The sequence below is a fragment of the Schistocerca americana genome, chromosome X (assembly GCF_021461395.2).
Source record: "Schistocerca americana isolate TAMUIC-IGC-003095 chromosome X, iqSchAmer2.1, whole genome shotgun sequence".
Classification (NCBI taxonomy): Eukaryota; Metazoa; Arthropoda; class Insecta; order Orthoptera; family Acrididae; genus Schistocerca; species Schistocerca americana.
Window position 1 is genome coordinate 651579448 of NC_060130.1, and position 16118 is coordinate 651595565.

Sequence of the window (16118 nt, forward strand, 5' to 3'; positions counted from 1 at the left end):
GCATCACCACCTTATTCCCATACCCTGTAAGAGAGCCAGTTAGCTGAACAGACTAACCTTCTTGCATTGTAGCTTTTGCAGAATCTTTAATCTGAACTGGATTTCCTCACCATGGAGGTGTGCTATATGGGAATGCAAATTTTGTTGGCAAATTTCATTAATGAACTCTTCTCGAGTTATCAGCCAAGTCAGGGCATTTGATGGGCACAAAGTATCAATGAGTATCCTACTCATCACCTTCAGGCAAAGTGTCAGGCTCATGTCCAGTTCTTTCCTTTATAGCATTTGGACCACATACTCCTCCACCTGGGACCCAATGAGTGCACCAATCACATGCCTTCAGAAAAGATTGTGCAGCCTGGAAGGAGGGAGAGGGGAGGGGAGGAGGAGGGTGTCCAGATTGGTGGGCAGTCTGAGCTGCCTGTCTGTTCCGCCCACTACCTCAGCTGCTGCTTTGGCATCAGTGTGTTCCTGACATAAATGCAGAAGGACATGCTAAAAAGTAATGCCTCTGAAATATTTACGTGAAAATTCTTACCGCTTTTTAAATAAAACCACCATTAGCAACATTCTAAATCTTTATTCTTCATGTCTACATAATTATTTCTCAACATAATCACCCTGATGATGAATCCATTTCTCCCAAAGAGGGTCCAATTTGTAGATACTGTCACTGTAGACTGTCTGTCTTTATTGATGGAGCCACAGCCTCACCTCTGCTTGCACCGCTTCATCAATATCAGAGTGATCTCCTGGAAGATGTTCTTTAAGTTTTAGAAACAGATGAAAATCAGGTTGGGCCAAGTCGGGACTGTTTGGAGGATGATAAATGACAGTGAACCCGAGGCATCAGATTTTTGCAGATATCGCAGCACTTTAGTGGTATCAGAGGGGAGCACACAGCTGGCTTGCTCAATGCTGCTGACCATCTCATGTTTAGGTAGCACAGAAGCTGTCACATAGTCCAGTTCCTTTCTGGTCAAATTCATGATAGTCTTCGAATCACTAGTGTTGACATTCTGTAGGCAAGCCCCAAGAAGGTGGTGGAACTTGTTGCATTGTTTCACAATAGGTTTCTGCTGCAGAGTTCACTGGTTGTGAAGGTGTTTCCAATCACCTACTCCTTTGTGCATGACACGAGACTGAATGAAAGATGCAGGTGGCACATGAGGAGAGTTTGTGCAATTTTGTCCAGTTCTAGCCTGGTGACACAGATGTGTTCCTGCATGCTGAAGGAAAGGGTGCTCCATGTGTGGAGGAAATCTTTGAATTCAAAACTTGATTAAACTATGCTGTTTGTCATGCACCGACATGTTACATGCCACAATTCGGAGCCCTTTAGTGGCAAAAGGCTGCAAATATGTATGCATGAAGGATAAAGATGTAAAATGTTAATAATATTTGTTTTATTTAAAAAGCTTTAAGAGTTTTCACATAAATAATTAAGAGGTACTACTTTTCAGCACATCCCTGTATTATTCTCTAATACACCACCACCAGCTGAACCAATGTTTTTGTTTTGAAGGGCTGACAGTACAAATTTTGTAGAAATAAAGTCAAAAGCTTTTTCAAAATCTATGAATCACATCCAAAATAGTAATACATACTCATTGCTCTGTTCCATAACTTCATTCACAACTTGCTAATGAACTATTGTTTTCTACCAATTTTTTAAGCCAGCCTGTTACTTTTCTTGACTAAATCAATTTTTCCTATGGACTGGGTGTTATTTAATAACCATCTTGCACATTATAGAAAGCAGGCTGATAAGTTTATAGTTTGAGGTTCATCACTCTCCTTTTTTGTACAGCAGAACAATTACAGCCATGTTCCAGTTTTGTGGAACTGTCTTCTTTCACAAACATTCTGTAAATAATTTTGTAGTTTCTTCTGTATTACATTTTCTCCATCCTTAATCACTTCCAGGCACCTTTGCCAAGCATCCTGACTGATGAAATGTCCAGAGTAAGTTTTTGTTTCATTTTCATTGTACTCTGTTTTCAGTTGCATTTCTTATTTAATTTTCGCTATACTTTCTCATATCCTACTGAACAAACTTCCAAACAGATTTGCTTAATTCAACATTTTCTACCACATTTCTGTTATCATTTACTTCAAACTCTTGCCTTTTCTTTAATACTTGCTTTGTTCCATTCTCTTTCCTTTTGCTCACTTCATATCTGCAATGTATTCTGCATTTTACATTATTAAATTTATTAAATAGCTGCCTCTTTCATCAATGTGTTTTTTTTTATTTTCTAATATGCTGGACTTGTTTGTTAATTTAATATTGTTACCTCCTCATTCTCAAATAGAGCCCCATTAGGCCTTTTCCAAGCCCATTTTTTTCTTTTGGAAATGTGTGTTATGGAAAACGTGTTCTTTTTGGTACAATCTACTAATGTGTATCCTCTGTTATCTCTAGTAACACACACAAAGTTTCCCCACTTATGAAATGTCCTCTAGTTTTTTCCCCTACTTTTGCATTAAAATCCCCCACAATTACCTTCTATTGGAATTGGTGCATTTATCAGTTCTACTTTCTTTACATTATTTGAGCATGCTGATGCATTGATATAAATCAATGCACACTGACAGCTAATGTCTTTAATTCCTTTGTGTCTTGAACTACCTGCTGTTGGAAAATTTTTCTATTAGACAACATAAATATGAGCAAGTGACACAAAGGTTGCACTGATATCAGTGAAGTTTTGTTTTTGTTATTTTGGTAAATTTTTGAATAATTTCATACTTGTTTAGTTATGTAGTCTTGTGTATACAGCTCCTTAAATTAGTAGTGCTGTGTGCGTTATTCAAATTTTCTAAACTGAAATACCATGCCATCACAAAATTCTTTATTTTTTGTCTAGTGGTGGCCCACAGCTTGTAAATATTTAAAGAAAGCCTTATTTATGAACCAGCAAGAACTGCTGATAAAATAAACCTTTATTCACTAACAGTCTTCATTGAAATGATCATCAATGCATGGATATGTGGTGAACATGCTCATGAAAATGTCAGAACTCAATTTCATCATAGTCACAAAAAATTATTTACAGCAGCCTATCATGATATCACTCTTATTGTGGTTTCAATAGAAATAAAATTATAGAACTCCATTCGGTGCCACAGAAAAGAAACACAGAGTACAAAGTAACATAATAGAAAGTTTTCATACTAACAAAATAGTACTACTACGTTCTCTACTCATTGTTGCACAGATTCTTCGATGATCAACTGCATCTCATGTGTCTTCTCTGTTACAGTACAAATTGCCCGATTATAGTTTCAATCATAACTGGTAGCAAATAAAAGTTTATTTAATCAGTAGTTCTTTGTGGTCAGTAAATACAACTTTCTTCAAATAAAATTCTTTGTTTTGAAACTTCTACCATTAACCATCATTCATCCAAAGTTAGTGAAGGGCACACTATGGTACTTAGCAACTGACAGTGTACTAATCAGCTGAACCATAAATATATCAGGTGGAAGAGTGTGGCAGACAGTAAGGGATGCATTAACTTTGTGAAAGCTTTGCAACAGGTGGCTGCCACATTAGTTGAACACTGTTGGAAAGAAGTTGATTGCACAACGATCCTACTGCTGCTAACGTACATTTTGCATAGGACCATGAAGATATGATACGAGAAATTAGGGTTCTTATAGACAGTCATTTTTCCCTGGCTCTATCTGTGGGTGGAGAAGGAAAGAAAATGACTAGTAGTGGTACAGGATACCCTCCGCTCCGCCACACACCGTACGGTGGCTTGTGGAGTATGTATGTAGATGTAGACAGAAGCAAACACAAAAACGAATTCCTCAGCAATGTCTGGATCAACAGATTTTGCGTGCTAAATTGATAACATGAATGTCAGATGGATCTAGAGCTTCATGCTAGAAATGACATGGCAGTCAAAGTAGTAGGTGGAAGTTGGTGGCCACATACCATGTACCAAAAGACATCAAGTTGATTAATTTATTGAAAAAGTTATGGGCAGTGTTTTCTGGGATTCAAACAGTACTATTATAGCATATTTCCATCACTTCTATGTACAGCAATTGTTGATTAACTTCTACTGTGTCCCTTTCGTTTTCTAAGGTATGCAAAAATTTGTTCCCAATATGCTTATTTCAGTTTTTATCACATTACTGTATTTTCACAGCCTGTCTTGATTCTGTATTAAATTTGCTTTCTTTTTCTTTTTGAAGCCAACGCCCTTTTGTTATAACTACCACAGTGGATAAATATTGCTAAGTGCTTAGGTAAAAGAGCAAATTATAGATTTCATTGTGAGTCACATAAGTCTAATACAAAATTTCATTATTGACTGCATGACACACTAAGCATACTGGGCATCAGTTTAGCTACCAACATTGACGAGGCTACGTCTCCATTTATGGCTCTGATATCAAAAAATTAGATCACAACGTACACAACAAGCAAAACAGACAGATGATACAGGTGACCTCTTTCCTTATCTTCAACACAACAAGGTAAATTGATATACACTTACCCTCATATGAAAAAAATGGAAAATCTATAGATGAAGAAGACATGCAAAAGATCTAATAGGTTTACAAAGTTTGCATCTCATCATGATATAATATGTCTGGGTTTCAAATTTTAATGCCCGACTTCTTCATAGCACAGTGCCTTTTTGGTGAGTCTTGAGAATAATACTCTCACATTATTTCAATTACCATTGCAGCCAATAACAGTGTTTATTTTTTAGTTTTTTGACTTAGCTGCAGAGCACAACATACAAACACACAACAATTGTTTCCAGAATGAACACAGTAAGTTCAGCAAAAAACGTACCTGTGGAACCATGGTATGCTGTTGGAATGTCTGAGTACCCTGCTGCATTGCAGAAGGGCCATTCATATGCATAATTCCAGGTGGAGGTCCTTGACTGTAGCCTGTTGGACTATGGGAGTGGTGCTGTGGAGGGCCCATTGGCGAAGGGGCTTGAGGAGGAGCCATACCTGATGGAGATGGCATAGGGGAAGGAGATTGCTGGGGAGGACCCATAGGTGAAGGTGTCTGAGGTGGGGGCATTGGAGATGGCTGAGGAGAAGGACTTGCCATGCCTCCACTGTCTACATCCAGCTTCCAATACACGTTGCTATAAAATAAAGAATTAACATCAATTACACAATTGTAATGGACTATCAAACAGGGAAGAGAACTCACACACACACACACACACACACACACACACACACACACACACACACAAGCATCTAGCCACTGAGAAGTGTATTGCTTTTTCCACCTACCATCATCTGTAGTGTGGCAACATGGAAATGCAACTGCTTGTCTATGTTTGACAATGGTATTTTGGTGACACAGTTCCAAAACCATACATTTTGAAATTAGCATATTTACCTTGGTCTGAACTCAGCTGTATCACATATGGTTATGTGCAGTTCTTATTTTTAAAGGGTTTTAATTTTTACCATGTGTAGTCTTTATATAAGTATACTACTTCAGTTCAATTCACTTATTCGTGGCAGATATGATGCATCATGCTACCTGTAGTAGTCATGCCAAAATCTTTAATTAACAAGAGAATGTTTGATAAGCATAAAAAATAAAAGCACAGCGGTTTTAACACAAAGCTCATGTGTGATTTTTGCAGAATTTTTAGTGAATCAAAATTTTCTTTAACTCAGAAAGCAAAGAGCAAACTTTTAACTCACACAGCTTACAAGGGGGATGATGGCATGGGTAGGTTTCGGGGGTGGCGGTAGTGTTGCAAAGGACAATCTAATATATCGCTATTTAACACCATACAGTATAGACTTGAAAGTCTCTTCGGGTTTGCTGCCGGATCCTAAAATCAACTTGACTCGATATTTTGGTGATCCAACTGTCCGCCACCTTCAGGAAAACGCTGCTTCTGCTGATGAGTCCCGCTGAGAACTGACGCCAGGTTGCAAATCGACGTCCTATATAGGCCACCGTTCAGTACACGGCGCATGCGCTGCCCATCACGGTTTCTGCCTTCCGAAACACGGACAGTTGGATCGCCGAAATATCGAGTCAAGTTGATTTTAGGATCCGGCAGCAAACCCGAAGAGACTTTCAAGACTTATTATGCCGGGAAAGCCTACGTAATCACACCATACAGTATAGTTCTCATATCAAATCCTCTAAATAGTTTGTAATGCATTTACAACAAAAACTTTGAAATTTTAAAATGAAACTGAATTTAATATATATAGATAATGACATTGAGAACTTTGTAACTTCTACACTATCCTGGAGTAGGAGGAAGAATGTGACTGTTCATCATTTTTATGTTTTGTATCACCACAACCACCACATCATTTTGGAGATGTGGTCCACCTAAGCAACTAAATATGACAACAACAACGACGGTGACGATGACGATGATGATAATGAGGCACATCATTTGAATTGGGTGCTCTTGCAATTGCCATGTTTACAGTTAAAATTATTGGATGTAAGGGCTGCCTGTTATGCAAAACAGATTTTTCATATGATGGACCAATGATGGCACAGAGGTGCTGAAACATACTTGAGTTGTATGCAAAAACAGTGTTTTGTGTAACAGATGGAGATTATATCCAATAATAATAATAATAATAATAATAGTCACCCAAGCAATTAATTCTACTCACAATTGAAAAGCCCCTGGAAAAGATAAAATAGCAAATTTCTGGCTAAAGAAGTTCACCTCAACACATTCACATCTAACTAAATTATTTAACAGTTACATTGCAGACCCATACACATTCCCTGACACACTTACACATGGAATAACTTATCTGAAACCTAAAGATCAAGCAGACACAGCAAACCCAGCTAAATATCGCCCCATAACATGCCTACCAACAATATACAAAATATTAACTTCAGTCATTACACAGAAATTAATGACACATACAACACAGAACAGAATTATAAATGAAGAACAAAAAGGCTGTTGCAAAGGAGCACGAGGATGTAAAGAGCAACTGATAATAGATGCAGAGGTGACATATCAAGCTAAAACTAAACAAAGGTCGCTACACTATGCATACATTGATTACCAAAAAGCTTTTGATAGTGTACCCCACTCATGGTTACTACAAATATTGGAAATATACAAAGTAGATCCTAAATTGATACAGTTCCTAAACATAGTAATGAAAAATTGGAAAACCACACTTAATATCCAAACAAATTCAAATAATATCACATCGCAGCCAATACAGATTAAGCGTGGAATATACCAAGGAGACTCATTAAGTCCTTTATGGTTCTGCCTTGCTCTGAACCCACTATCCAAAATGCTAAATAATGTAAATTATCGATACAATATTACTGGAACATACCCACACAAAATCACACATCTGCTGTACATGGATGATCTAAAACTACTGGCAGCAACAAATCACAACTCAACCAATTACTAAAGATAACAGAAGTATTCAGCAATGATATAAATATGGCTTTTGGAAAAGACAAATGTAAGAAAAATAGCATAGTCAAGGGAAAACACACTAAACAAGAAGATTACATATTGGATAACCACAGCGACTGCATAGAAGCGATGGAAAAAACAGATGCCTATAAATATCTAGGATACAGACAAAAAATAGGAATAGATAATACAAATATTAAAGAAGAACTAAAAGAAAAATGTAGACAAAGACTAACAAAAATACTGAAAACAGAATTGACAGCAAGAAACAAGACAAAAGCTATAAATACTTATGCTATACCAATATTGACCTACTCATTTGGAGTAGTGAAATGGAGTAACACAGACCTAGAAGCACTCAATACACTTACACAATCACAATGCCACAAATATAGAACACATCACATACATTCAGCAACTGAAAGATTCACATTAAGCAGAAAGGAAGGAGGAAGGGGATTTATCGACATAAGAAACCTACATTATGGACAGGTAGACAATTTAAGAAAATTCTTTATAGAACGAGCAAAAACTAGCAAAATACACAAAGCAATCACTCATATAAATACATCGGCTACACCACTGCAATTTCATAACCACTTCTACAACCCTTTAGATCACATAACATCAACAGATACGAAGAAAGTAAATTGGAAAAAGAAAACACTACATGGCAAGCACCCGTATCATCTAACACAGCCACACATCGATCAAGACGCATCCCACACATGGCTAAGAAAAGGCAACATATACAGTGAGACGGAAGGATTCATGATTGCAATACAGGATCAAACAATAAACACCAGATATTACAGCAAGCATATTATTAAAGATCCCAATACCACAACAGATAAATGCAGACTTTGCAAACAACAAATAGAAACAGTAGATCACATCACAAGCGGATGTACAATACTAGCAAATACAGAATACTCCAGAAGACATGACAATGTAGCAAAAATAATACATCAACAGCTTGCCTTACAACATAAACTTATAAAACAACATGTTCCCACATACAAGTATGCACCACAAAATGTACTGGAGAACGATGAATACAAATTATACTGGAACAGAACCATTATAACAGATAAAACAACACCACATAACAAACCTGACATCATACTCGCCAATAAAAAGAAGAAATTAACACAACTAATCGAAATATCCACACCCAAAACAACAAATATACAAAAGAAAACAGGAGAAAAAATTGAAAAATACATCCAACTGGCTGAGGAAGTCAAGGACATGTGGCATCAGGATAAAGTTGACATTATACCAATTATACTATCAACTACAGGAGTCATACCACACAATATCCACCAGTACATCAATGCAATACAGCTAAATCCAAACTTATATATACAACTACATAAATCTGTAATTATTGACACTTGTTCAATTACCCGAAAGTTCCTAAATGCAATGTAACATATACCGTAAAGTTAAAAGGAAGTCACGCTTGATCAAGGTCCGCGTCACTTTCCATTTTTGACCAGACATAACGTCTGAGAAAAGAAAGAAATAACAACAACAACAATAATCCTGTTGTAATGATTCTGAGAAGAAATTATGATAGTACTAACAGGAGTAGAGGAAATATAAGTTATCTTCCTCGCCCTCTATCCTTCAGTAGGTATCAGTCTCAGAAAAGACATTGAGTCTTCCATGCCCAGGCAATTTCCTATAACTTAATAGTACTCATTTGGACTCGGACCAGGATCAGTTTTTTATATCACATTCTTAAAAAAAAAAAACTCTGCAACACCAAGAAGGAGTTGTGCAACATAAGTTAGTAGGTGTCTTTTTACACCTGAAAGATGATGCCTATTCAAATTTTGCATCAGCCACGTAAGAGTGGTGCTAGTAGCACCACTATAAGGATGCAAATCAGATTTGCTTCAAACACAAGCTGTAATAGTCACAACTGTTGCCTTTAAGGTGACAAAAACGCCTTTATCAACTCTTCATGGAATTTGAACAAGGTCGTGTAATAGGACTACTAGGAACTAGATGTTCTTGCTGTGATGCTGCAGAAAGACGGCAGGAATGCAGCCACTGTACACGACTGCTGGCAGCAGTGGTCACAAGAATGTAAAGTCGCAAGACGACTGTGTTCTAGACAGCTATGTGGCATTACTGAGAGGGAAGACCATTGTATTTGGCGTACGCTCTGATGGATCGCACTGCATCTGCAGCAGCAATCTGAGCAGCAGTTGACACCACAACAGCACAATGAATTCTTACAAATTGGTTTCTTCAAGGACAGCTCCAAGCCAGATGCCCTGTAGTGTGCATTCCACTGACCCCAGACCACCACCATTTGCGACTTCAGTAGCATCAAGCAAGAGCTCATTGGAAGGTAGGAACAGGGCTTTGTGTTTTCTGATGAAAGCTGGTTCGCCCACAGTGCCAGTGATGGCTGTGTGTTGGTTAAGATGAGGCCAGTTGTGGGCCTGCAACCAACCTACCTAAGTTCTAGACTCACTGGACCTACACCTGGAGTTATGGTCTGGGATGTGATTTCGAATGACAGCAGGAGCACTTTCAGGGTTATCCCACACAACATGACTGCAAATTTGTTCAGCAATCTGCCGATTCGACTTGGTGTGCTGCCATTCATGAACAGCATTACAGGGGGTGGTTTCCAACAGAGTAACACTCGACCACATACCACTGTTGTAATCCAACATGTTGCCTTGGCCTGCTCGATCACCAGCCCTGTCTCAATTGAGCACATATGAGACATCATTTGATGACAACTCTAGCATCACCCACTAATATCATTAACTATCCCTGTATTGACCGATCATGTGCAACAGGAATGGAACCCCATCCCACATACTGACATCTAGCACCTGTGCAACAAAATGCACACACATTGCATGCGACATTCTAGCTGCTACACCAGGTATTACTGTACCAGCATTTCACATTTGCAATGGTATGTTCCATGCTTACATTAACCTGTCATCTGCAATGTTAATCACTTAAATATGTTATCTAGACAAATGTGTACTCGAAATTTCATTATTCTATATTAAATATTTTTTGGTGTTGCGATTTTTTTCCAGCAGTGCGATATGTAGCTCAGTACTGGTTTTTCTGAGCATGTCTGTATTATGAACACTGTAACAGACACACATTACTACACTGAATTTTATTTTATTTTAATTTATTTATTTATTTATTTTTTATTTATTTTTTTTGGTATGGGGTTTTAGGGCGCAAAACATCTATGGTCGCACCCAGAATAGAACCATAGTATGCTGGGTCTGCGAGGGTAAAAAACCATTGCGAGGTCCAATACAAAAAGGAAGGAAAAAAAACAAATCTAAAACATCAAGACGTTATGGAAGAGTATCTACAAGACGCTGACAAGACACTGGAGTCACCAGATAGAAATCAAATCTCTTTTGTCATATTACTGCTTTTTAAAAAACTTAAAACGCGAGCCACAGCTCACACGTCACCCGCTAAAATGTCTGGCAAAGCAGGTGGCAGCCTGACCCTGAGACGTAAGTAGCTAAAATAGTGGCAGAGGATCAGGAAATGTCTGACTGTCAATGGCCGGCTACAGAAAGGACAACGGGATATAGGGTCGCCACTCAACGAGTGGCGGTGACTAAAGCAGCAGTGTCCTATTCACAACCGAGCTAACATTACTTCCTCAGGGTGAGACAGCCGGGAGGAAGTCGACCAGGCTGTTGGGAGAGTTCTCTGAGTTTATTCCCATGAGGGGAGCACCAATGGTCATGCCAAAGTGATGTGATACGCCGAGAGAGAAAAGTACAAATATCTTGCGAGGGAACATCTGGACTCTGAAGGGCACTGAGGGAGTCAGAGCAGATCACACAGCGAGTGAGCTGGTGCCTCCGGACGTAGTGAACAGCCTGATACAGGGCAAAAAGCTCTGCTGTAAAAATTGTGCACTGGTTGGGAAGCCAGAATTGAAACTTATCAGCCCCGACGACAAAAGCACAGCCAACACTGTGGGTGGACTTGGAACCATCAGTGTACAAAAATATGCTATCGGCAAGTTGTGAGCGAAGTTCGAGAAATTTGCAGCAATAGGTCAGCTTGGGAGTCGAATCCTTCGGGAACCAGCTGAGGTCAAAACGAACACAAACCTGTGTCTGAAGCCTAGGTGGTGAAGGGCTCTCCCCCATTCGGAAAGTGTCAGGAAGTGTGAACAGCAGCTGCTGAAGCAGGTGACGAAAGCGGACGCCGGGAGACCACAGAGAAGAAACGTACATCTCATACTGGGGGTGAAGGATATCATCAAAAAAAGGGTCAAAGGTTGGGTGGCCTGGCATGGAAGAAAGCCAACACGCATACCTACTGAGTAGGGTGTCGTGCCAGTATGACAGTGGTAATACACCGGCTTCTGCATAGAGACTCTCAAAAGGGCTAGTACGGAAGGCACCAGTGGCAAGACGGATCCCCAAATGGTGTATTGTATTTAGGCGGTGTAAGTAAGATGGCTGTGCAGAGGAGTAGACAATGCATCCATAATCCAACTTGGAGCACACAAGAGATCGATAGAGGCGGAGGAGGACAGTCCGGTCAGATCCCTAAGAGGTACCACTCAATACACGAAGGACATTTAGGTACCGGGTGCAGCGTGCAGCCAGGTAAGACATGTGGGGAGACCAACTGAGTTTCCTATTGAACGTAAGCCCTAAGAACCCACGAACGGGAGAGCATTTTGGCCCAGTCGCAAGGACGGTGGAAGAAATGCTTTGTACCATCATAAGTTGACGCAAACGGATTTGGTAGCAGAAAAGCGGAAACCATTTGTGACACTCCATGAATAGAGACAGTCCAGACAATGCTGAAGACACCATTGCAGGAGAGACATCTGCTGGGAGCTGTAATAAATAGTAAAGTCGTCAACAAAAACAGAGCCGGAAATGCCAGCTGGAAGGCAGTCCATAATTGGGTTGATGGCTATGGCGAAGAGGATGACACTCAGCACGGAGCCCTGAGGAACCCCATTCTCCTGTGAAAAGGTGTGGGATCAGGAGGAACCCACAAGTACTTGGAAAACTCAGTCTGTTAAAAATTCTCGGATGAAAGTGGGAAGGCGACCACGAAGGCCCTATGTGTACGTAGTACATAGAATGCCTGTCTGCCAACAGGTAAAAAAAGCTTTCTCCAAATCAAAGAAAATGGCCACTGTTTGTCACTTCTGAAGAAAATTATTCATGATGAACTTCGACAGGGTGACGAGATGATCAACCGCTGAGCGGTGCTTTCGGAACCCACACTGAACATTAGTGAGAAGATGGTGTGACTCCAGCCACCACACTAATCGACCATCGATCATGTGTCCCATTACCTTACAAAAGCTGCTGATAAGGGAAACTTCTCAATTGAAAGAGAGAAAAGAGATTGCACAAGCCTCCTCCACCTGTTACCGAGGAAGGAAGGTCGGATGGTAGTGGGTGGAGCTTGAAACCTCCGCAAAGTACCGACCCAAAGCATTGGAAAGATCGACAAGGTCGACTATGATGTTTCCTGCCACAGTCAGACCAGGAATCGGGGAGTGGGCGGTAGTCCTGGAAAGCCAGCGCAGGCCACCCCAAACGAGAGAGGACGGAGTAAATCTGTTGAGTGAGCTGGTGAAGGAAACCCAGCATGCTTTCTTACTTTCCATAATACTGCGACGGCACTGCGCACATAGCTGCTTGTAGCGGATGCAGTTCGTTAATGTAGGATGATGGTGAAAGACAGAAAGCGCACGTCGACAGACACGAATCGCATTGCCGCACTCCACAGTCCACCGTCGGAAAGAGCACACCACTCGAGATATCAAGTGAGCTGGGTAGAACAGACCGAGAGGTCTGAGTGGGAATAAGTGTGCATGGAATCGGAGAGAAACATGGCTTCGCCGGTGTTCAGGTACACAAGATTAAGGAGATCCGCCAAAAGAAAACCTCTCGGGCAGGCAACAGGCGAGTCCCAAAGAGGATGATGGGCACTGGTGTCACCGAGAAGCAGAAAGGGTGGAGGAAGCTGAGCAACAAACTGCATCAGGTCCGCTCTAGTGACAGCAGAAGATGAAGGGATATAAATGGTGCAGAGGGAAAAGGAAAATTCAGGAAGGAAAACACGGGCAGCAACTGCTTGCTTGTGGGTGTGCAAGAGGATAGGACAATGACAAACATCATCTCGTAGAAGCAGTATGACCCCACCATGAGCATGAATCCCTGCCGTAAGGGGAAGGACCATCCGTAGCGAAGTAAAATTGGAAAGAGCAAAATGGTCTTGAGGATGTAGCTTGGTTTTGTTGGAGACAGACTACAAGCGGACATTGCGATCAAAGGAGCAGCTGGAGGTCTACCCTGTTAGATCGAAGGCCATGGATATTCCATTGTACAAGGGCCATAAAATTTAGGAACACCAGAGAATGAAGAAGAAACACTCACCTCGACGGCTGCTTAGGGCAACCCATCGAGGGGGGATGGCGACTGGAATCCATAGGTGGAGAATCTGCGTCCATCAACTCAGCAGGATCAACGGAGCTTCCCCGGTGTCAGTCAGTTGAAAAGGACCGACGAGTCGAAGAGGGCCGTCAAGTCGGAGAGGGGGAAGACTGTTTGCCTTTGGATGATTGTTTTGGCTTTTGGCAGGAGAGCCAGACAGCTGCGAACTCGAGGTATGCAAGAAATCTTCCCGGGAATAATCCTTTTTGAATTAACGGTTCTCTGGCTGCGTTGCGACAGTCTTCGCCGGTGAGGGCGAATAACGGGTAGCAGAATCTACAGCCCGGGAAGTGGGAGACGGAGTGTCAGCATGAAGGCGAGGCAACTTTGCCACCATTGAACTGAACTGTAAGTCACAAGTTTGCGTAGCTATGTCTTGCGTGGGACGGGTAGAGGCTAAGACGGTGCTGTAGCTTCCAGATGAAGGGACAGTCGGTTTACGGCTCGCCAACAGTTTCCGGGCAACAGGAAAAGGTACCTTCTCCTTCACTCTTATCTCCTGAACAGCCCGCTTGTCTTGATAGACGGGACAAGAACGAGAAGCAGCAGCATACTCTCCATGACAACGCAGTGTGGGGAAGGAGGTGGACAGGCGCCCTCGTGTGCATCCCTGCTACAAGTGACACATTTGGCTGCATTTTTACATGACGTGCTGGTATGATTGAACTGGTGGCACTTATAACACTGCAATTGATTGGGAATATAAGGGCACACAGAGATGACTTCATAGCCTGCCTTTATCTTGGTAGGAAGCGTTAACCGAACGAAAGTCAGGGACAATGTGCGAGTGGGCACCAAATTGGCAGTTTCCTTCTTCATAACTCAATGAACAGCAGTAACGCCATGATCCAATAGATAATTAGTTATTTCGTACTCTGTCAAACCATCCAACAGCCGGGTGTAGATAACACCACTGGACGAGTTAAGTGTCCTGTGAGCCTCCACTTTTATAGGATATTCGTGGAGGATTTGGGCCTTGAGTAGTTTCTAGGCCGGGAGAGCACTATCAATTTCCAAAAGCAAGGTACCACTGCGGAGGTGAGAGCATGACTTCACAGGGCCAGCGATGCCATCCATGCCTTTCTGTATAACAAAGGGGTTAATAGTAGCAAAAGAGTGGTTTTCGTCTATACGTGAGACTACTAGATATTGAGGCACAACAGGCAGAGACATTGAGGCAGGAGCCTCATTCCACTTTCTTTTATGGGAACATTCGGAGAAAAAGAAGAAAAGTCCGTCACTGGGAAGTAGTCCCCGCACAATTGCCAGCATCTCTGATGACGCACTCCTTCATGCCAGGGGGCCTGCAAAGGGGAGCCCCCCCCGCCTTACATGATTCTCCTCACCTTGCGTCACAACTCCCGAATGACAGACAGAGGGAGCATTTGGCAGAGGAGGAACGTAACAGCTCAGGCAATCACCGCTCCCTGGGCCTGGCCTGTATCAGGGGTATGTGCAGGCCCTAAATGCCAACCCGGAGCTGGGAATTATCTGTAACCCAGTCTCCTGCTATGCGTCAAACATGTGGGTGGCCGTCAGGCACACACAGGGAGAAGAAGAAAAGATAAGAAGGAAAGGGGGAAAGAAAGAATGGCCTCAAATGCCGCAGCAGAGGAAAAAGAGATCAAAACAGGGAAAGGGCAAAATAGGGAAAGAGCACAACAAGGAAAGAGCACAACAAGGAAAGAGCACAACAAGGAAAGAGCACAACAAGGAAAGAGCACAACAAGGAAAGAGCACAACAAGGAAAGAGCACAACAAGGAAAGCGCAAAACAAGGAAAGAGCACAACAAGGAAAGAGCACAACAAGGAAAGAGCACAACAAGGAAAGAGTAAAACAAGGAAAGAGTAAAACAAGGAAAGAGTAAAACAAGGAAAGAGTGGAACAGGGAAAGAACTAAATGGGGAAAGAGCTAAACAGAGAAAGAGCTAAACACAGAAAGAGCTAAACAGGGTAAGAGATAAACAGGGAAAGAGATAAACAGGGAAAGAGCAAGATGAGGAAAAAGTGGTACAGGGAAGGAGCAGCGCAGGGAAGGAGCAGCACAGGGAAGGAGCAGCGCAAGGAAGGAGCAGCGCAGGGGAGGAGAGGAGCAGCGCAGGGGAGGAGAGGAGCAGCGCAGGGGAGGAGAGGAGCAGCGCAGGGGAGGAGAGGAGCAGCGCAGGGGAGGAGAGGAGCAGCGCAGGGGAGGAG

The 16118-nt window shown here is 41.7% G+C and overlaps 1 protein-coding gene across 4 annotated transcripts in view; it reads right to left on the reverse strand.

Annotated features, from left to right (window-relative positions):
• Positions 1 to 16118, reverse strand: part of LOC124554818 (ATP-dependent helicase brm-like) — a 379799-nt gene that overhangs the window by 254951 nt on the left and 108730 nt on the right. For all 4 annotated transcript variants that reach the window (XM_047128479.1, XM_047128480.1, XM_047128478.1 and 1 more), the window contains one exon: positions 4820 to 5126. In XM_047128479.1, coding sequence (XP_046984435.1) covers positions 4820 to 5126 — 307 coding nt within the window. The remainder of the gene's footprint in view (positions 1 to 4819; positions 5127 to 16118) is intronic.